This window comes from Acinonyx jubatus, chromosome A2 (assembly GCF_027475565.1).
Source record: "Acinonyx jubatus isolate Ajub_Pintada_27869175 chromosome A2, VMU_Ajub_asm_v1.0, whole genome shotgun sequence".
NCBI classification, from domain to species: Eukaryota; Metazoa; Chordata; class Mammalia; order Carnivora; family Felidae; genus Acinonyx; species Acinonyx jubatus.
The window spans coordinates 86,425,354-86,448,444 of NC_069383.1; the positions used below are offsets into that span (position 1 = coordinate 86,425,354).

Below are 23,091 nucleotides of genomic sequence, written 5' to 3' on the forward strand. Positions count from 1 at the left end.
ATGTGAAAGTATACCTCTAGAGTGGATCCCTAGAAATGAAATGTTTGATCAACAATATGTCTAAATTACCATCCAAAAAGGCTGTACCAAATTGCACTCCCAACTGTATAGGAGTTATTATCCCAAGCGGGGCTCTCAATACTGCCTGGTTCTTTCCTTCCCTAGCTAGACCTCTCTCCCCATCATTCTCCACATACTTTATTTCTGCTCAAAACCCCTTCTGCAGCCTCCAACTCCACCCAAACATATAATTCTTAGCAAATATCTTACCAAATATTTGTAGAGAAAATGGAAGTCACCAGAGAACTTTCTTGGCTTCCTACCCCCAAAACTACAAAACCTATCCACCCCTCTCCTGTCCTCCTTCCTCCCTTCCTGTTATAATGGTGGGGGTAGGGAACAGTCTTGCTGTTTAAGGCAATCCCAGTGGTGGGGTCTTTCCCCTCACAAAGGGCCGGCTACCTTCCATCGAGAGGTCTCTATCTTCTGCCTTCACCACTCCATTGAAACCCCAGGCTCACCGTGTGCCAAATCCACTATACCTCACCTTAGGTGGCACTATTGCCCTCTCTCTTCATAAAGCCACACTCTTCGGATGTTCCTCCTCTGTTTCTAGGGCACTGCTTTCGCACTTCTCTTGTCCTCAGGCCCCTCTCGCGCCCCATGCGCCCAAACCTTAAAGTTTGGAGTTCGGGGTTTCTGCCCCGGGACCCTGTACTCTTTCTCCCCGAGTTAGGTCACCCATTCCCCCCTTTCAGCCACCATCACCTCCCTCTGTCCTCTCCTTTCTGATCTGTATCTTCATCCCAGATTGCCAGCCTGCTCAAGGCTAACCTCATCCTGGCCCATTCCGCCCCAGAATCCCTCCGCTCCCTCTGCGGCTAAACCCCAGCTCCTTCCGGATATCTTCGGTTTCTCCCCTCTGGTAACTCCGCCGCCACGTGGCTCCAGTACCTCGCAGACCTGAGGAATGTAGTTCTCTTTGAAGTAGTTCCTCAGCCGGGAGTTGGCAGTGCGTAGCGAGGCCATGACCACAGGCCCCACTGAAACTCCCCGCCTGCTTTCCGCGCCCCGCATACCAGGCGCGGAGCCCGAGCTTAAGGCTAGCGCGTCCCGGCGTTGCCCCGGCAACCGCGGGAGAGGTGGGGGGGGGGGGGAGGGGCCGGGGCTGCACCCGAAGTTCCACGCCCCTACCGCCCGGGGCAGCCGGGAGGGAGGCGGGCTTCGGCCCTGGTGGGGCGGGGCCCGGGCCGAAGCGAGGGCAAGCCCACCTCCGGACAACGACGGACCCCAGTGCGCCCCCTGGGGGACGCGCAGTCTTTGCGGCCCTTCACATAGCCCTGCCCCCCGCCCCGCCTCTGCCGAGCGGCCTGGACGCTTGGGGGCCGGAGTGGGCGGTTTTACTATTTTAGCAGGGCCGTTTCCGGGAGGCGGAGCTCAAGCCTCATTTCCTTTCTCGCCCTTCGGCTGGCGCTGGGGTGGCGGCGGGGCCCGCTTGCTTCGGAGCCTCCCGCGCCAGGCCCAGCGCTGCGCCTCAGCCCCACCTGTAGCATGGGCCGCTCCCGGCACGTGGGCTGGGTGGCGGCGGGCCTGGTCCTCGGGGCCGGCGCCTGCTACTGCATTTACAAGCTCACGCGGGGCCAGCGGCAAGGCGACCGCGGGCTTAGGCTGCGCCCCTCGCGCTCCGCAGGTGAGGCCGCAGGGGTGCCCAGCAGGTGGCCGGGGACGGCCGGCGGGGCCTCGGTGTTATCCCGAGGGTGCGGGTTGAAGACTGCTGGGGCTCGTGGCTCTCCCGTGCTTGCAGAGAAAGGAGCCGAGCTGGAGGAGGGAGAGCGGGAGGGAGATTCGTGAGAAGTACAAGGTCGAGAACCACAGGTGCAGAGGGCGGATCGTCCGCTTGACTGGGTGCGGGTAGGGTTCTGAGCCGCCCCTTGCCTCCATTTGGTTCAAAATCGTGGGATGAAAAGTTGCCCCGATTTTCCTGCCTGAGTGCGGCGTCACAGCGGAGGGTTGATTAGGTTTCTCAAAAGCATGTCGATTATTCCTCACGTTAAAGCTTGCTCCCGGACTCTGTGTTACCAAAGGGATTGTCCCTACTGTGGCCCGGGTTTTGCTGGCCTTGGAGCGGTAGATGATGAAATTGTGCTTGGACTTGCCCTGGAAGAAGGAACCCTTGAGGATTATCTCTGCCTGCATTCGGCCCAGCCTCAGAGGGGAGGTACCTTGATGTCACTGGTTCATACACAAAGTTGCAGAGAGATCCTGGAAGTACAGACACAGGTGTATATATCAGTTGAAACAGTTGTCCGCATGGGAGGGTACCCTCCTGGTGAGCAAGTGTGTGGTTAAATTGCCATCCAAAAGTTGATTGGTGCATTCGGGATTCTGAGGATTTGCTGAATGTTCTGGAGGAATATTTCAGGTCATGGACGCTGTTACAGAAATAATTAAAAGTAAAACTACCAACTAAGAAATTCCTCTCTACAAATAGACAAAAGAACTAAAGAGTTGTATTGTTGAATAAGCATTAAACTAGATTGCCGAGTCGTCACAGGCCATCTGCTAATGAGATTGAAAAAGAGTGCTCACTCTTTTATGTACCCAGGCAGATAAAAATCTATTTCATATTACCTGCCTGTTCGCAAGATTAACATGTCCTTAAGCGGACTTGACAACACCATTTGCTACACATAGTTCATCGTATATTCACTAGTAATTGGGGTGGCTATTTGTGTTAGCTAATTGCCTTTATCCAGAGGAAAAATAAGACTTCTCAGTATCTTTAGGATAAACAGGAGGTGACAACAGGGAGCCAGGTGCCAAGGCTAAACTCAGAGATCAGGGCTTCATCTTTCTTGATGCTTACATTTCAAACAGATAGTCCCAAAGCCTCTAAGAAACACTTTGTTGCATTGTAAACTGACAAGAGGGTTACTTAGCCTTTAAAAAGATGTTCACTTATGTCAAAGAGACAGGATTTACAGTTATAGCTGACTCTTGAACAACCAGGGTTTGAACTGTGCAGGTTTACTTACAAGCAGATTTTCTTCAGTAAATATATGTACAATTCTGAAAATGTATTTTTCTTATGATTTTCTTTATTTTATTATGAGAATACAGCATATAAGACCTAGAGCATACAGAATATATGTTAAATGACTTTTCAGTAAGGCTTCCAGTTAATGGCAGGTTGTTAGTAGTTAGGTTTTGGGGAGTCCAAAGTTATACATGGATTTTCAACTTCTCAGGCATTGGCATTCCTAGCGCCTGCCTTGTTCCAGGGTCAGCTTTACCACTTTGCTCAAGGAAACACTCTTAAGAAAACAGAGTAGAGGGAAAGTGTATTAACTTTTGGCACAAAGGAAAACAATTTTTTTTTTAAAGATCTTTATTTACCTTTACTTACAGCCTAATTTGTTGTCCTTGAGAGATTTCCATATAGGTAATTGGTCTGGTGGCCTGGACTTCAGATACCTTCTTAACCTGGTAAACGCGGGTAGTGTTACTTTTAAACTTAATTTTACCAGTTTCCAAAGTCACCATTACCTTAGGTCAGGCAATTTACAAAATAAGTTGCTCATGGCCCCTTCTTCCTGAAGCTACTCACCTTTATTTTTGAAGAAGACTTGAGAAGTACCCATTTTTTTAGCATCAACCTTAGATTTCAGAAGATGATCTTTTTTGTTTTAATTGAGATATAATTCACATGTAACTTTGTACTAGTGATAGGTATACAGTATAATGATTTGATATGTATGTATTTGATTCAATTTGATGTATTTGATTTATGTATTTGTACATATTGCCGAACAATCACAGTAAGTTTAGTTAACATCTCTCACCTCAAAAAGTTACAGATTTTTTTGTTGAGATGAGAACTTTTAAGATGTACTCTCTTAGCAACTTTCAAGTATACGATACAGTATTGCTAACTGTAGTCACCAAGCTGTACATTACATGCCCAAGACTGATTTATCTTAAACTCAGTTTGTACTCTGACCACTTTCATCCATTTTACACTCCCCCTTCGCCTGCCCCCAGCAACCCCAATCTCTATTGATTAACTCATTTTTTGTTTGTTTTTAGATTCTATATATGTGACATTATACAGTATATAAAACCTTGGTTTGAGAGCATAATTCGTTCTGGAAACATGCTTTTATCCAAAGCATTTGTATATCAAAGCGAATTTGCCCGTAAGGAATAATGGAAACTCAGATAATTCATTCCACAACCGAAAAATATTCATATAAAAATGATTACAATACTGTAATATAATGCAAAATAATAAAATACAAAATATAAAGAAAAATAAATTAATTAACCTGCACTTACCTTTGACAACCTGGTGTGAGGGAGATGAGAGGAGGATTACTGTGGAGAATGACTTTCACGATCACTAACGGAGTCACTGCTGTCTACTGGCTCTATAGAATCTTTTTTTCATGCAACTTTAACAAGGAACCTAGCCAATGACACTTGCTTTTGCCTCCTTTTGAGGATTTCGCGGAAATGTGACATTGCATTGTCGTTAAACAGATTCATTGCTCACACTGCTACAGCCTAATTTGGGTGGTGATTTTCTACAAAATTTTGCAGTTTCCCACATTTGACATATCTCCCTAATTTCGTTTGAAGTGAGGGATTCCTCTGCCTCTTTCGCCTCCTCCTCCTCTGCAGACAAGATGCAGACATCAACTTCTTATAAAATCTCAGCCACCTCTTGAATTTTGACTTCTTGAATTTTGGCCACTTGCACACTTCATTCATACTTCTCAGTGTGAGATTTCCTTCTTCAAAAGTAATCATCTCCTTACCACCTTTTTTCCGACCTTTTTCTGCATGGGGCCATTGTATACACTCGCATGGATGTTGACTATAGTACAGTATTAATAAACTCTGGTCATATACTGTATTTAATGTAACCGGCAATGTAAGGCAGCAGAGGACAGGGTCTATATCTGCAGGCAGCCTGACCTAGAATGAAGCAAGCATTCCTAAGCTTACTCTTAATACGGAAAAGTGAAGGACTGTCCACAGGCGCTTTGAAGCGACAAAAAATACACTAGTGCCAGTTGTGAGCACCTTCCAGTGTTCTGAAAATTCACTGATTTCTGCCAAACACCGCAGCCTGAGGCTGAGCATCTGAACATGGGAGATGATCACCCACAATCCTGCAGTGAGAGAGGGAGAACACCATTGGTTCAGTTGTGATCATGTGACATCCGTCATCACATACTGCTTGCATTGCAAGACATTGCTCTTTTATCAAGTTAGAATGTATTAGAAATGTTTGCTCGTCCTGCAGAACACTCTCAGAACAAGTTACTTGCAATCCAAGGTTTTACTGTACTTAATTTTCATTACAGGAGTGATACATATATATTGCGAAAAAGGAAAAAAAAAGTATTCCTAAGCACAGGATAGAAAACAAGTCATTCAAAATCCAACACCCAAAGATAACCACCTTTAATAATTTGGTATATATTTTAAAAACGAAAAGGCACAGGGGCTTCTGGGTGGCTCAGTTAAGCTTCCAACTTCTGCTCCGGTCATGATCTCATAATTCATGAGTTCAAGCCCCGCATCAGGCTCTGTCCTATCAGCATAGAGGCTGCTTTGGATCCTCTGTCTCCCTCTCTTTCTCTTTCAAAATAAATATATTTTTTTAAAGGCACAGATATGACATCATATAGCAACAATTGTAGGCTGCCCCTCCCCTGGCAGTGAATTGTGGACATGTCTACTGTCTAACCTGTAATCATAGGTTCATTTTTCAGGAACGAACACACAATGATGGTGTTATAAAATGGTTTCTATTCTTCCTGTGGTAATTTCTGTAAATATAGTTGTGGGTTTTTTTTTAAGATAGAGCTATAAATTCTAAAAGTCACTGACCAGATCCAGTATTCAGCTGTTCTAGCTCTACTCAAAACAAGAGCTTTGCTTTTGTCCTTGCCCCCAGCAACACTGTTATTCTAGCATCTAGAATCCCAACCAAACAAAAATGCCGCACTAGGAGCATGATTGGCTTACTCCCATAACTTTGTCTCCAGCCTGAGGTATTCTTAAAATTGTGATCAGAAAACATCTGCTTAATGCAAACCCTTTTCCTTCAATAACCTATGCCTCTAGGCAAGTGTTCCATTGGACCTTGATTTTTAAAAGAAGTAGAAAATGTTTCAGCATGCAGTGCCTTACTAAGAAAGAAATACCAAGTGACCATTGGCTAATTTCTTAATGTCTGTAAGCCTCAGTTTACCATCTGTAAATTGAGAATTATAATGGTATCTTCTTCCAAAGGTTACTGGAACATTAAATGAGATAAAGTAGATGACATGCTTAAAACTGTGCCTGGCATCAGAGTATGCATTCAATATTGTTTAAAAATATTATCTAGGGGCACTTGGTCGGGGGGTTTCAGTCGGTTAGGCATCTGACTCTTGATTTTATCTTGGATCATGATCCCAGGGTTGTGGGATTGAGCCCCATGTCAGGCTCCACACTGGGCGTGGAGCCTGCTTAAGATTCTCTCCCTCCGTCCCTCCCCTCACTTTCTTCTTTCTCAAAATAATAAAAATAAAAATCCTTTAATCTCCTATTGATTTTAAAGAGTTTTAAATAACTTTGTTCTTCTGCAGAAGATTTAACCGATGGTTCATACGATGATATACTAAATGTTGACCAGCTTCAGAAACTCCTCTACCTGCTTGAGTCCACTGATGATCCTATAATTATCGAAAGAGCTTTGGTCACTCTGGGTAACAATGCAGCCTTTTCAGCTAACCAAGTAAGTATCTAGTCTCAGAATGGGTGCCTCCCATTCTTACACCCTAGCAGTAATTGTGACCCTGATAAGGTACTTAATCCCAGAGCCTCACTTTCCTCATATACACGGTGTGGGGATGTATCCCTACAGCATAATGTTTGCTCCTGAAAAGCACATCCTAATAGTGACATAGTGTTACTGGGATTTGAGGTCCCCTTGAAGTTCATCACAGGCATCACGTTGGTTAGTAGATAAATGTTATCTACACCACATTTAGTATTGCATGGCTTTTTAAATTATTTGAAACTCAACCTTGTTGTAGTTGAAAAGTGAAAGCATCTAACATTGAAGTACATGCCTTCTATTATATGTAAGTCTCGTGGGGGTGGTTCTGATGCAGGTGGGCCCTTGATTGCTAACAACCACTAACCAATGTTACCTTCTACCAATAGCGACTTGGTAACACTAAGTCTCTCTAGCTCAATTTGAATGTTACCTTCTCTCTATTACTCCCATGGAGAAAAAGTAAAAAAAAAAAAAAAAAAAATTGGAATGGTTTTTAACTAATGCCTTTCATTAACTTTGTCATGAAAACTATGTTGAATTTACACTCTATTTCAGTCAAGTTTTTTCCAGCATGATAACGTTTACTGTAAAACTTTTGAGATTTATAGGGAGATATAAAAAATATTTGTTGATTACTCATATTCTTTCAGTTGCAAGTGACAGAACCCAGCTTAAATTATTCAAAAAAATTTTTTTAATATTTATTTATTTTTTAGAGAGAGAGAGACTGAGACAGCATGAGTGGGGGAGGGACAGAGAGAGAGGGAGACACAGAATCCGAAGCAGGTTCCAGGCTGAGTTGTTAGCACAGAGCCTGACACGGGGCTCGAACCCACGAACCGTGAGATCATGACCTGAGCCAAAGTGGGATGTTCAAATGACTGAGCCACCCAGGTGCCCCCAGCTTAAATTATTTTAAACCAAAAAGGAAAATACTGAGCTCAGTTAACTTGGACATCCAAGAATAGCACTGGCTTCAGGCACAAGTGGAAACGTTTAAGGTTCCGGAATGCATTATCAGAGCTCTCCCTCCCTCCATCTTTTGGCTGTGCTTATCCCTGCTTCTTTTTGTATATTGGTTTTTTACCTCTTTGGCCACAAGAAAGTTTTCTTCACAGGATGGAAAGAAAGCCACTGGCCACCCAAGCCTCCATCCCTGAAAGGTGGAATTGCTCAGCCAGGGTCAGGTGCTGTGCTAATAAGGCTCCCCGGGCCACGGGTAGCAAGGCTTGACTCACATGAGCATCTCACGGCCAGACAGCAGGGGATGGATGTGGTGGTGTGAGCACATTCGCCCAGCCGTCCCACCAGAGACTAAATGGGAGAAAAGAGGTGCTCTGTCTGCCCCCCGGGCAGGGGGGAGCGTCACACAAACAAAAACAACAGATGGTGACTGTTAGCATGCCTATATAGTGCTGTTTCTGATGCCATTGTTTCATATCTCTCTGAAGAGTGTGTCTGTAGCCACTGCTTGAACAAGTGTTTTCTTGGCTAATGGAAGTTGGTGCCCCTGGTCGTAAATTACAGTGCCTTCATCTACTTTAGTAGGATAGTTAAAACAAACAAAAATCTGTTTGCTAGTAATCGCAGTTCTTTGGGAAGAACCTGGATTGCACAGGGGGTTTCTTTTTCTCCCAGTGCTGAGCCCACTCTGGACAGTAGAGTAGGGCTTGGGGCTTTTGGTAAAAAATGGATGATGGCAAGATACTCTTTTGTTCTTTTTCTCCTAGAAGGGCATGTTTTGGCCCAACAGGAGTAATGTTCAGCTTACTTTTCTTGTAAGAATAGACACAGTTAATGCATCTTTTAATGTTGAGGACAAAGGTGCATAGTAGTAGCATAGTGTTGCAACTGATGGTGAGAAATCCCCCAGATTATTATTTCTTCAGAAATTTGGATATCATTTCCCAAATTGCGTGGAACTCCCAAGTCTTCCAGGTGTTGATAGGTGTTTCCTCTGACCCCACTCTTCCCTCTATTTTGTGTACAGTTCATGGAAATGCCATATTGAATGGTCCCCTCTTGGAGATTCCCGGTGCACATGATGAATATATGAATGCTTCACAATAAAGAAATGTTTGCACTTAATATACACAGAGTTTCTCAAACTTAACCATGAAACCTTTTTTTTTTCTTAATGGAATATCTATTAATATCTTGAGGGATTTGTGTTCCAAAGAATACAGTTTAGCAAAGCATAACACTTTTCCAAATTTGCCTATAATAGGAAAGTCCCAGAACTTATTTCAGAGGAAAATCATTTGTAAATTGCTTTGAGATCATTTAAGTAGCTCTGCAAATCATTGTATATCTCCAAGCTATAGTTTTTAAATAACTATGTATCGTAATTTATTTCCAATCTATTTTCTTACCTATAAAATTATGGAAATTTAGTTTTAATAAAATTTAGTAATTTTTTTTTTAAATAAGAATTACAAGGGTACCTGGGTGGTTCAGTCAGTTAAGATTCCGACTTCAGCTCAGGTTGTGATCTCGCGGTTCATGGGTTTGAGCCCTGCACTGGGCTCTCCGCTCTCAGCACAGAGCCTGCTTTGGACCCTCTGTCTGTCTCACTCTCTCTCAACAATAACTAAATAAGTAAAATAAGAAATACAGATTGTGCATAGGAAAGGTATTCCCAAAGAGTCATTAATTTTTATTTGTATTTGTAGATGCAAAAAGTTTGATGAAGGGGGTGCATATTGAAGTGATGGTCCTCGTTTTTTTCCCTCTTAGGTCATTATTCGTGAATTGGGTGGTATTCCAATCATTGGAAGCAAAATCAATAATCCCAACCACAGTATTAAAGAGAAGGCTTTAAATGCACTGAATAACCTGAGTGTGAATGTTGAAAATCAAGTGAAGATAAAGGTAAGTTAGCTGAAATCACAAAAGTGTGAGTCTTCTATGGTGTTACCTAGGACCTCCATCACCTCACATAATTACCTTTTGTGTGTGTGTGTGGTGAGAACATTTAAGATCTACTCTCTCAGCACCTTTCAAGTATATAATACAGTATAGTCACCCTGTTATCCATTAGCTCCCAGAACTTACTCATCTTATACCTAGAAGCTTGTGCCTTTTGACCAAAATATCCCCATTTCCTTCATCCCTTAGCCCCTGGCAACCACCACGCTACTCTAATTCTGTGAGTTCAGCTTTTTTAGATTCCACATATAAAAGATCCCTTCAGTATTTGTCTTTTTCTGTCATGTCACTTAGCATAATGTTCTCAAGGTCTATCCATTGGTTGCTAATGGCAGGATTTCCTTCCTTTTTATGGCTGAATAATATTCGATTGTATATAGACCACATGTGCTTTATTCATGCACCTGTCACCACAGGTTATTTCTGTGTTTTGGCTGTTAAGAATAATGCTGCAGTGAACATAGTGGGTACATATGTCTTTTCAAATTATTCTTTTTGCCATTTTCAGATAAATGCCCAGAACTGGAATTGCTAGATCGTATGGTGGTTGTATATTTAATATTTGGAGGACTCTCCATACTGCGTTCCATAGTGGCTGTACCATTTACATTCCCACCAGCAGTGCACAGGATTCCCTTTTCTCCACATCTTGCCAAGACTTTTTTTTTTTTTTTTTTTTTTTTTTTTTTTTTTTTGACAGTAGCCATTCTGGGTATGAGATATGACCTCACTGTGGTTTTGATTTGTATTTCCCAGAAGATTAGTGATTTCCCAGATTAGTGATATTGAGCATCTTTTCATTTATCTATTGACCATATGTGTATCTTTTGGAAAAATATGTATTCAGGTCCTCTGCCCATTTTTTACGGAGAATAAGGCAGAAGAAGGAGGAATCTGAACCAGGCAGTAAGAGGTGCCTTATGCTTTTGAGTTTGGGGTTCGTTTTTTTTTTTTAATGTTTATTTATTTTTGAGAGACAGAATGCTAGTGCATTAGGGGCAGAGAGAGAGGGAGACACAGAATCCGAAGCAGGCTCCAGGCTCCAAGCTGTCAGCACCAGAGCCCGACGTGGGGCTTAAACTCACGAGCCGTGAGATCATGACCTGAGCTGAAGTCAGACGCTCAACCAGCTGGGCCACCCAGGTGCTCCTGGGGTTCGTTTTAATCCAAGTGTGTAAAGGAAACTGGTCAGAGTCTGGTAGTATCAGCAGAAAGATAAAATAAATTAGGAACTTCTGTTTTTTCAGCATTCATTGAGCTCCTACTTTGTGGTACAGAGTTTAGAAATGAACACAATTAACTCTTGTTTTAAGAAAGCTAGGAGAGAGAAGGCAACTCCATAAACAGGCATGATGCAGGGCAGAACATGAAGTACTTAAAGGAAAAATGTAAGTAAAACATTGTTGAGTACATAGAAGGACGAGATCTCATCCAAAAGTTTTGTAAAAGGTAGAGTACAACCTGGCTCTGAAGAATGTCTGGTTTCTAGAAGCAAAGTTGGGGAGGGAGGGAATTCCAAGAAAAAGGAGCAAGGGGAGGTGGGCGCAGCTCCAGGAATAACCAAGGTGGCCCATCTGGTGATCTTGTTTCTAAAATGGAACCGGTGAAAAGACTCGGAGAAAATAATATTGGGGCACCTGGGTGGCTCAGTTGGTTAAGCATCTGACTTCGGGTGAGGTCATGATCTTGTGGTTCACAAGTTTGAGCCCCAGGTCAGGCTCTATGCTGATAGTTCAGAGCCTGGAGCCTACTTCAGATTCCTTGTCTCTCTCTCTGCCCCTTCCCTGCTTATGCGCTCTCTCAAAAATAAATAAACATTAAAAAAAAGAAAAATGCTCAATGCATTTTAGGAAATGCTTTGAAAGACATCAGCCTCTTATGAAGATATATGATTTATAAAGAGCTAAAGAAATGTCCCCCCCCCCCTTTTTTTTTTTCTAAGGATGGGTAGGTATGTGATGAAATTCTGGCCAAAGAGAGCCAGGTGACTTATATCAGATCTGAAACAAGACTAAAAATCTAGTCTCTCTTTACTTTACTGCCATTACTCTAGTTTCTATGGTACCATGGATACCTTCGGTTTTTTAAAAAACTTAGAATTGGCTTATGGGACAATTGGTAATTTCTTAGCATTTCATATTAGGAATTTTTTTTTCTTTAGCAGTTTGAACTTCTGGTGGAGTTTTTAGTTAGGTGAATAGTAATTATCTGTGAGACCTAGTTTTTCCAAGCTGGAAAGATCCTGGCCAGAAATAGAAAACAGTTTCAGAAAACTTTCCATCACCGGTGGGTTCAATTCTGTCATGTGTGAAATAGTACTCCTGTACTGTTTGCATTTTGTTTTGCCAGTGGCAGTTAACAGTATCAGGAAGGAGTAATTCGTATGCATAAACTAGGTAAATAAGAAAACTGGGCCAAAGAGAGTTTTCCCTCTCCTTTTGACAGAACTAACCCTAGAGAAAAATTCTTTCACTGTTTCCTCTATTCTTTACTTCGTAAGGATAGGGTCCTATTGTTAAGATACTTAACCTTGATGCCAAATGGCCAGACATGTCTTCCTCCTTGGTCCTAGTGTGCCTAGACCAGTTAACACAGAAAGGTAGACTGAGTTGGGAGGCCCCCAATAATTGAGAGACCACTGGTGTTGAGAGCATGGTCTCTGGAATTGGACATTGCTCCCCTACCAGCTGGCTTGATATTGGGCTGGGGATCCAAGTTTCTTGAGGACTTGTCCTTATCTGTAAAATGGCCATCCTCTTCTGGATTAAGTCAGGTATATTTGTAAAATGCTCATACATTGCCTGGCATTAACAAACAAGCTACCCAAAGGTAGCTTTAAAAATCAAAAAAGTTGCCCAAGTTCAAGGGCTGGATAGAAATGTCTTTTCTGAGGAGCCAGTCTCATCCTGAGCAACTGCCCTGCTCCACTGGGCAGAAAAGTTACTATTTAACAGACAGACTTTTGGAGAATTAAGATGCTCACTTCTTTCCCCCTAGGTATACATCAATCAAGTTTGTAAGGATGTCCTCTCTGGTCCCCTGGACTCTGCTGTGCAGCTGGCTGGACTGAGATTGTTAACAAACATGACAGTTACAAACGACCACCAGCACATGCTTCACAATTACATTACAGACCTGTTCCATGTGTTGCTTACAGGAAATGGAAGTACCAAGGTACGAATGAAACGGTTATGACTTGAAGTGCAAGGAACTATTGCATCAAGTTTATTAAGGCTGGGATTGAAAGTTTTTTATTTATTTTTATTTTTTTTAATGTTTGTTTAATTTTGAGAGAGAGACAGAGTGCAAGCGGGGGAGAGGCAGAGAGAAAGGGAGACACAGAATCCAAAGCAGGCTCCAGGCTCTGAGCTGTCAGCACAGAGCCCGATGCGGGGCTTGAACCCATGAGCTGTGAGACCATGACCTGAGACGAAGTCAGACACTTAACTGACTGAGCCACCCAGGCGTCCCTGGAATCGAAAGTTTATTAAAAGGCTTTTCATGGACCCAAGAAAGTTAATTATGTTTATCCCCAAATATTCAATTTTAAAATTAATTTGTGAAAATCTGTTATTTCACTTATCCATAGATTGACATTTGTTTGATTTTCTGAAAACCAGTTTGCCTTTTACTGAGGTGACATGGGTGGCTCCCCCCACCACCAGGTATAATTATACATAATTGAGTAAAATGAGTCTCTGAGTTAATGCTGGTTAATTGAATTTTTGCTTAGCCTGGGGTTAGAAACATTTTTTTGATTTAGACATTATTTGCTGAAAAATCTTTTGAAAACCACTTTTAAATTAGTAATAGATGTCTCGGTGCTTGATTTTGACCAGTTGTGTAGATGGTAGGAGGTAACAGAGACTAACCTGAATTAAGTAGGATCTCAGGAAACACCCCATGAAAGTAACTTGGGTAAACCCCTCATATTAGTGGGCATTTTTCTCAAGTGCCATTCTTTGAGAAACAGCATAAAAACAGAAGGTAGACTAATCAAAGGTTCCGATTAGTTGGGTTGGTCATTCATCAGCGTTTTACTATATTGGTCAGTGTTCTCTGGCACAGTTGAAAGAAAAACAGCATTTTAGAAGGACTAAACGTGAAGCCATACCCCAAATATTCAACATCACTGAAGCCATACCTCAAATATTCAACATCATCATAACCCTTATGTCTGAGGTTATCAAATGTGATGAGGAGAGCCTCACTACAGTCCTTTTAAAATTTGTTCCAGACTTTCCACTTTGCCAGTAGCCAGACTTATTTGGATCTGGTCTAAGATTTACCCAAAGGCACTGAACATTAAATGTAATAATCTTATTAGCAGTATTTTTGCAGTATGCTCCATTCATACGCAGTTTCCAAAACACAAGCACCCATCGACATCTCTTTCCCCAGGGGAGCAAGGTAACTTCCAGCCTCTGAGGCGCCATGGAAACCCTTCCCTGTTCCCAGTAGCATCACAAATATAGGACAGATCTCTCCTCTCCCCAGTCTGCAGCTGCTTTACCCAAAACCTCAGGAGAAACGCTGAGTTTCGAGCCAGGCGAGTCTGGCCTTGGGGCTGTATGGATCTGTCTCAGACATGGTCTGTGTTTTAATATATTTTATGACTTTTTTAGAAGGTGACTCACACCACAATAGTATGTTCTATTTTTGTTTTGTTTTTCCATTCCATTGCCTAGTACAGCATTTCTGGGATAGAAAATTTGCTTTTTTGGTCTGTCTGGGAACCTGACCCCAATTATAACATCATTTTTCCATAAAAAGTGAATGCAAAGTTCCAACTTACAAATGAGCTGCTAATGGACAATAATCCACTTGTGAGAAAATGTACCCGTTTTAGGTATTTTCTTAGTAAATAACCACCAAAATGAAAACTTATTTTTAGAAATCTTTCACTTAATTTTTTTCTCATTTATTTTTTAGAGAGAGCACATGAGTGGGGGAGAGGGGTGGGGAGACAGAGAGAATCTTAAGCAGGCTCCACACTCTCAGCATGGAGCCTAATGCAGGGCATGACCTGAGCCAAGATCAAGAGTGCTGCTCCGCTTGAGCCACCCAGGCGCCCCTAGAAATCTTATTTTTAATAAGAGATCTGACCATCCTATAATAATCTTTTGGGTACAGCAGTGATTCCTAACCAAATATAAGTAATGGGAGATTAACATAAATAAACCCTGTGTTTGTTAAATCTCCAGTGAGAGCAAAGAACTAATGGCTTGAAAGAAATGTCAAGGAGTCACCACAAGAGGGCACATGTGATAAGAGAAAGAGCTTAACATGTTTCAAACCAAAATACAAACACAGGTCTCCCCTGCTATCTGAAAGTAGGGCATTCCTGTAAATCTTTTCGTAAGCCAAAATGGCATGACGCGAAGCAGCACTTAGCATTAATTTATATGGAAAAAGTTTTGAGTGGTCCCAGACCCAAGAAAAAACCTCTCTCAGGCTTTTCTGAAAGCGTGGAACATATCTTGCTCACAGATGCACAAAATAAATCAAGATAAAGCGCAGATGCTCACAGGCACAGTTCAAAGCTATGGCTGCTTGATGCTGAGATGCCGAGAGGAGCTCCCGGGGTGCATGATGCCCCCACTAATGCTGGCTGCAAAACAAGCACCCAACCCTGTTTTCATTTTTTGCCTTTTTTTTTTGTAAAAGCAAAAATCCTCTTTGGATTTCTTTTGGATAGAGAAACAGGTACTAATTATGTAGGTCTTTTATAAAAGCACAGTGGTGGGGGTGCCTGGGTGCCTCAGTCGTCTGCAGTTGGGAGATCAGGCTCCACGCTGAGCATGGAGCCTGCTTGGGATTCTCTCTCTCTCTTTCAAAATAAACATTTAAAAATTTTTTAAATAGTTGATAAATAAAATTAAGCAAACCCTTTTATCCTCTTTAACAAATTAATATGTACAACATGATCAAAGGAATATATGCATACATAGGATAGGTATATAAAAAGACCAGAAAGAAAATACCAAAACTTAATAGTGATTGTTTCTAGTCACGGAAATATGGGTGAATTTCCTTTTCCTTTGTGCTTTTCTATCACTTTTTCAAAATGTTCTATAGAAACACAGAGTGCCTATGTAAAAAAAAAAAAAAAAAGTCTCCTGGGCGCCTGGGTGGTGGCTCAGTTGGTTGAGCTTCCAACTTCGGCTCAGGTGTTGATCTCTCATGGTTCATGAGTTCAGGCCCCACATCTGGCTTGCTGTTGTCAGCGCAGAGCCCACTTCAGATCCTCTGTCCCCCTCGCTCTGCCCCTCCCTGGCTTGTGCTCTCAAAAAAAACCCCAAAAAGTCTTCTAAAATAAAGATATAGGTTCCCTCCCAGGTCTGGTGGGGAGCACCTTCGCCACTCCTCACTTTGTGTAATTTCAAGTGTCTTTTACAAAGTATAGCTTTATATGACTGTTGTTTGTAAATAGGAATTGTATTTGATGATGTTTTTACAGTAGTCCCCCCTTATCTGTGGTTTCACTTTCCGTAGTTCGTTATCTGCTGTCAACCACATTTGGGACTTGGATGATCCTTCTGACTTACCATCAGAACGTCACTAGTAGCCAAATAATCAAAATGCCTGTCATTCACCTCACTTCATTTTGTCACGTAGGCATTTTATCACCTTACCTCATAAGAAGGGTGAGGGGCACCTGGGTGGCTGGCTCAGTTAAGCATCTGACTCTTGACTTTGGCTCAGGTCATGATCTCATGGTTCGTGAGTTCGAGCCCCACATCAGGCTCTGCACTGTCAGTGGGATTCTCCCTCTCCCTCTGCTCCTTCCCAACTTGCACTTGCTCTCTTTCTCTCTCTCTCTCTCAAAAATAAACATTAAAAAAGGATGAGCACAGAACAATATACTGAGAGTGCTCACTTCACAAACACTAAAATTCGAACGATATGTTGAGAGATCACATTCACTTGTTATAGCACATTACTGGAATTCTATTATTAACTATTGGTAATCTATTACTTTGCCTAATTTATAAATTAAACTATCCTAGGTATGTATGTGTAGGAAAAAACATAGTATATATAGGGTTTGATACCGTCCATGATTTTAGGCATGTGCTGGGGGTCTTGGAATGTATCCCCTGCAGACAGGGGGTCTATACTGACCAGTTGTAAGTGATGGGAATGCCAATATTCTAGCTAGTCTGCTAGAAGTTAACATTTGTTTGCTGATTATTTTTATCACTGCCTATTTGAAAGATTTTAACATATTTTTCATATAAAAAAAGATAAGCTCAAAGGTTCATAGTAACCTACTAAAAAAGAAAAGGGCCATATTTTTATCTAGTCTCGGTAACTGAACTGCTCCAAGATTTTCATACTTTAAATAGAAATAAACCAAGCTTTGAGAGGTTTTTTTTGTTCCAAAGATCGTATTTCACTTACCAGTAATCATAATAAAGCTCATTTATGAAACAGATGTTAAGTTTATTACCATGGGTTGGGGGTTGGGTAGGCAATGACATTCAGGATCTCTTCCCTGACGATGTACTTGAAAAAGTAAGGTTTAAATAAGCCTGCTGTGTGAGAAGTGCTCCCGGAGTGCGCCAGGTGTGGAAGAGGAGAGAGGCCCTCACAAGATGCACGCAGAGAGGGCTCTGTGGGGCAAAGGATTTGAGCCAGACCCGGAAGCCCGGGCAGGACTTTAGAATGTGACCACAGTGAGAGGGCAGTATTGCCGGGAAGGGAAAATCCACGCTCACTGGTCTGAAACAAACCAGTATTATTCTTATTTCAGGTTCAAGTTTTGAAGCTGCTTGTGAATTTATCTGAAAATCCAGCCATGGCAGAAGGACTCCTTGGTGCCCAAGTAAGTAGTTTACATATTTGTTTTGTAAGTATACAAATATATAGATTTGGCCTAGAGAGATTTATCCAACATGTTAACAGATTTTTTTAATTTGGTTCTTTTTGCCTATATATGAATTTCCCAAATTTTCTGTAATGAACATATTTTCCTTTTAAAAATCATTTTGGAAAAGTTCTCCCTGACAATAGTAAATTATAATTGTTCTGCCTGTCCATTTTGGGGTACCAGTATGTCATCACGTCTCCTATACTTGACCTACTTGTGTTCACATGTATCTTCACATCCACTGAAACACTAGTCTTCACCTACCTAGTCCCCAGGATGTGCCAGATGCCGGGCTGAGTGCCAGGACACACCAGTGGGCGCACGTGGCATGGTGCCTGTCCTCGTGGAGCTTGTGAGAAGAGACAAAAATATGTAACAAAACAAGATCACTAAACGCTGTGATAAGTGTTCTGAAGAAAGCAAAGGCGGTACTGATAGCAAACAGGCATCAACTCCTGCAAAGGAGGGAACCTGTGACAGTGACCTCATCCATGTGCCCCATGCTCATGCCCACAGTGTGCAGTGGGCAGCAAATGTCTGGGGAGTTGATGAGCTCCCGTGAGGAAACTTGGACCTTAAAAAGGATATGGGTGTTTTTCCAAATGACTACAATCTAGGACTCTAAGAAAACAGAAGTTTTCAGCTAAAACTATGAAGCCTCTTTTTTTCCATTGGTATACAGTATAGGGGTGCATTAAGATTTTACATTTATGTTAGGTGATTTTAGGGATAATTTTCTATGACAACATTTTTTTAAATGTATTCAGTGTAGTTTTCAAGTGGGAAAATATACATGAAAAATATTTTCAAAAATTTAAAAAATAGTCATTGTTTCCTATTTCAGGTGGATTCATCATTTCTTTCCCTTTATGACGGCCATGTGGCAAAGGAGATCCTTCTTCGGGTTCTTACGCTATTTCAGAATATAAATAACTGCTGCAAAAAAGAAGGCTGTTCAGCTATGCAGCCTACTTTCCCTAAAGGTTCACTGTTTTTCCTGTTATACGGAGAAGAATGTGCCCAGAAAATGAGAGCTTTAGTTGATCACCATGATGCAGACGTGAAGGAAAAGGTAACAGTATTACCAAAATTCTAATTGGTCCTATTTTTCATCTTCCTTACCAAGGGAGCTGAAATTCTTTTCACCTGCTGAATTTAAATGGTAATTTCCTCATTAACACAACATTTCAACATTAACACAACATAACTTGCCATGGTCTTCTGGTTTATTTTGAACCATTTTATTGATACCAAATGAAGAGCTTGTTCTGAAAGCATGTCTTTTTATTTTGCCGTTTGTGGAGTTTACTTCAATTATTTCCTCTACGTGACATGACAGTTTTTTTATGTGTAAGCTAACCTGCCCTTAGAAGTGATGTGCAGTTACTTGTCTGGGACCCCATTAGTGTGTGATTAATTAGTTCGTCGGGGCTGCTGCAGGAATGACCTTGTTCTCGTGGTAGAGTTCCCGAGCCTTTGAGGCCACCCCCCAGCCCAGCCATACCACATGCTTCCAGAAGTCTGTTCCCAGCATTAGAGTTTAGTCTGAGTTGGTGAAAACTCTCCCCGTCCTTACCACTCCCACTCAGTACACCAGCCTGTGAAGATGCCGTGTATAATCAAATGTCCATCCACAGGCAACTGGTTAAGTCACTTACCTAATCTTAGAAGAAATAAGCAAGTCTGAATGTGCTCATGTGGAAAGGCATCCATGAAATAGGCATGTGTTTTTTAAATGAACAATTTATGCTTCCATCCAGAGAGAATATTTTCTAGAATGATACCAAGATGGGACTGAGGAAAGGTCTTTTCTATGTTTACCCTTCAATTGTCTGAATTTTACTATAAGTTTTATAATTTTTCAAATAAAAAGGAAAAGAGTTCATACATTTTCTCTTGATAGTACTTTATTCATTAATTTTCATCCATATTTTAGAGATTTTCACATATTGTAAATTTTTATTCCATAAGCTATTGTAACAACTTATTAATAGATTTCCATTCAGCCAGGTTTTATAATGTTCAAGTTCATAACCATCACCATGCTTAGTATTAAGTAAACCAGTATGCAAGCAGAAGTTTTCCTACTCCAGGTAGTTAAGGCAAAGCCGTACGAGTACTTTAAGTTCATTCGTAAATATGTGGATTTCCATAGGAAGTCACAGATCCTCAAACAGAAAAATGTGTATTTTCAGGCTTATCCCAATATAGAAATCAAACTTGGAAGAATTACTTTTAGAGTAGAAAAAGGATTCAGTATTAAGGTGAAAACATGGAAGTTCCCAGGTGGCTATAGCAGTAACGTGTATATGCTAAGAACACTACTTAGGTTTGCATCACTGATGAATGAAAGTACTAATTCCCTGAAAGGCACATTTCTTTATAACGAATTTTTTAAAAATCTGCCTTCATTAGTGAAAATCAAAGTGTGCACATGATAAAAACTAGGATTTGGCTTTAATGTGCTTTGGCAGCACTGGATTCTAAAACCCCGCATCTTCTTTCCTCTGTTTTTAGTTTGAATAGATCATCCCATTTCCTGGAGATCAGAGCATTAGGTCTGAAATGTGAAAATACACAAACGGGTCTAGGTTGGTGCAGATCATGGCATATCTTGGCTTTTCTCAGGATTGCCCCCCACTGGGTGATCCCACCCTCCAGGCAGGGAGGAACATCAAGGGGTTCCCCAGGAGAAGGAATCCTCAATCAAATCTCACATGTTCGAATGGGTGCCAAAGAGCAAAATAAAACTGATCAAATAAGATCGAGTAAAAGGTATTACCGCAGAGGTTAGAATGAATAGAGGCTAAAGAGTGCATCTGGCTTTTCAAAATTTGGTTTTGTTTTGTACATAAACGTACAAATGTAGCTAAGTGAGACAATGGAAATCAATAGAACGAGACTGTACAAGGAGACCTGAAGCTCGATGTACTTAACAAAATGTCAACACAGAAAGAATGTGAATGGTAATAAAAATTAAAGCTTGTGAGGAGGCAGGCCTAATTCAGTGGAACTAGAACATAATTTAAAGTGCTCAGAGCCCCGCAGTTACACAGTGCACATGAATACAGAAATGATGTTAAGGCCATTCATGGAGCAAATTAAGATGAGCTTGGTCTGCTTCAGAGAGCAGAGGCAAGAGATGTGCGTTGAATGCAGCGTGCAACAGAAGGAGGGCGACTGCGTGAACACAGCCAGTGTCAGGGCACCAGGCCCCAAAGCTAATCCACCATCAACCTAACTTCTCCATTCCCATCTGCTTGCTAGAATGTTCCTTCGGAGTGAAAGGTTTATGGTGGTTCAGTTTTTGTTTTCCTGAAGGTTATCTTACGGGGAAATTTTTTGTGCTTTAGTGCCTCCAAATCACATACATTCACACACATTATATACACATTTCCCCCTGACAGATTTGCATCTTTGTAAGATAAAAAATGCTAAATTTTGATGAAGATCATTTACATTTATTTTGGCTATTACTGCCCAAATTTACAAAATGAGCTGAAGTTGTTAATCCTCAGTGTTTCATGTCCTAGGTACAGACGCTTGAATCTGCAATGGGAATGATACGCGACCAAAAAGCATGAGCCTAGTTTTAGCTTTCAGATCTCTAGTAGGCAGTGAGGTCTTAAGAAATAATTTTCTCCCTTATATTTTCAAAGTGCTTTTTAAAATATCACTATTCACATTTTTTTGGAGGTAGGTCAAAATTATCCTCTTGTTGCACATGAGGAAACTGAGGCACAGTGAGTGTAGGTGACTTGTGGCAGGATACACAGAAAACCGTAGTGGAAGCAGGATTAAAATTCCAATTAAGTGGCTAACAGGTGGCATGCATAGATGTGTACGTGAAAATAAATAGAATAGTGCCCGTGTAGCATATGCTGTAAAAAACCTACTTTGATTATTCTGCAAATGAAATTTATTTCACTGAGACTGGGGAGCAGGAAGATGGGATGGGCCTCTAATGTACCTCATTGGCTCTGAGGAATGTTCAGAGCAATCAAGCAATCCCAGGGCCCTTACGGGACTAAACTCAGGTCACCTAATTCCTAGAATTACTTTTAAACTGCTAGTATTCCGTGCTAGCTTAGTAAAAGCAGAATTGTGCGTATGGGTCATTTAATATAAAAATATAAGACCTCTGAATCATGTAAAACATAAATTATTTATAAATCTTATTGATACATCGAGGGTTGGAGCTAAGAAACGGGTGGGGGGGATGAGTAGGTGGAGAGAAAAGAGAATATAGAAGGAATTGTTAACATTTTAAGATCTGCATTTATCTTTGTAAAATACTATTTCCTTGCAGTGATCTTTGTGCTCAGCAGGTCTGACTTGTAGATTAAAAATAGAAAATGTCATCAATCATGTCCTCATAACCACACTCTCCCTTCCTCTGCCCAACTCAGGCATCTTCTGATTTGGGGACTGGGGATGTGCAACAAAATATATCATTCCTCTTTGAAACAATGATGTCTTTAACAATGGTAACTTAGCCCAATCTCCTGTGGTTTTATACTTAAAAAAATAAATCATTCAACATTTGGCATATAAGCTAATGTGGACAGAACAACAAGAAATGCTGTAAGCAGGTAGGTGTCCATTCCATCACTTACTCTAATGTGAATTAAGAAGTTTAGATGTGCAGACTCAAACCATCTAGGTAGACAGACTTAACCTATAGAAGGCCCTTCACCAGAAGAACAGAAAGAAGACTTTAAAATCAGTTTTCCTAACTTCCAAATTCTACCACTAAAGCATAATCCTTTAAAAAAAATTCCATTTCAGTGCTTCTACCATTGAGACAGGATTCAAATTCCCCTCTGCCAATTCAGTATTTAAATGACCCACCTCTGAACTCTTCTTTATATGAACTGGCATTTGGAGTAGCAAGCAAGCCGTCACACAAAACATACAACACAAACTTATAGAAGTGGTTTACAAATGTAAAACATCCTAATATTCATGAATTTCTTAGTCTTTCCTAGAAGCTTAGAGGATACCTTTTTCACTAAAAGCTCACGTGCTCACATTCATTCAGAGTTTTCATCGTCAGTATGGAGGTATCTGGATTCTCCATGCTTCAAGACAAAAAAATCTTCAGTCTTAAGTCCGTATCTTCCTAGAGCCTCACTCAGTTTCACTGGGGGCTCTAAGTAATGCTGGCAGAGGGCACACAGAAAACAATGGAAAAGGATTAACCTTGCAAATATTGGGGGGTTATTTCAAATGAGAGTTGAAACTAAAATAACCAACATATGCCTACTTAAAATAATGTCTTTTCATTCAAGCACTAGCAAAAGAGCCAATCACATTTTCTAATATAGTCATTAACAGAAATATATTATCTGTCCAAATACCATGAATGTCAAATTTGGTGCCAACTTAGATTGAACATCACTAGATTGCATGAAACCTGATGACCCTTTCACTACATGAAATTCCAGTCTAAATG

The 23,091-nt window shown here is 41.2% G+C and overlaps 3 protein-coding genes across 10 annotated transcripts in view; 1 reads left to right on the forward strand and 2 right to left on the reverse strand.

Moving 5' to 3' along the window:
• Nucleotides 1–1,552, reverse strand: part of FBXL13 (F-box and leucine rich repeat protein 13) — a 208,570-nt gene extending 207,018 nt beyond the window's left edge. For 3 of the 4 annotated variants that reach the window (XM_053218585.1, XM_053218587.1, XM_015069740.3), the window contains exon 1: nt 955–1,552. In XM_053218585.1, the coding sequence (XP_053074560.1) occupies nt 955–1,077 (123 nt within the window). In that variant the 5' untranslated portion in view covers nt 1,078–1,552. Of the gene's footprint in view, nt 1–547 lie in introns of all 4 variants that reach the window. The other variant, XM_053218586.1, reaches the window with a different exon arrangement.
• ARMC10 (armadillo repeat containing 10) lies at nt 1,362–19,525 on the forward strand. Its single transcript, XM_027071736.2, has 6 exons — nt 1,362–1,690; nt 6,642–6,790; nt 9,572–9,706; nt 12,761–12,937; nt 17,520–17,591; nt 18,481–19,525. Exons 1-6 carry the CDS (start codon nt 1,552–1,554, stop codon nt 18,730–18,732), a joined length of 924 nt encoding a protein of 307 aa, XP_026927537.1. The 5' UTR covers nt 1,362–1,551; the 3' UTR covers nt 18,733–19,525.
• Nucleotides 19,526–23,091, reverse strand: part of NAPEPLD (N-acyl phosphatidylethanolamine phospholipase D) — a 45,630-nt gene continuing 42,064 nt past the window's right edge. For 4 of the 5 annotated variants that reach the window (XM_027071731.2, XM_015069742.3, XM_053218588.1 and 1 more), the window contains one exon: nt 19,526–22,798. In XM_027071731.2, the coding sequence (XP_026927532.2) occupies nt 22,670–22,798 (129 nt within the window). In that variant the 3' untranslated portion in view covers nt 19,526–22,669. The remainder of the gene's footprint in view (nt 22,799–23,091) is intronic. The other variant, XM_027071732.2, reaches the window with a different exon arrangement.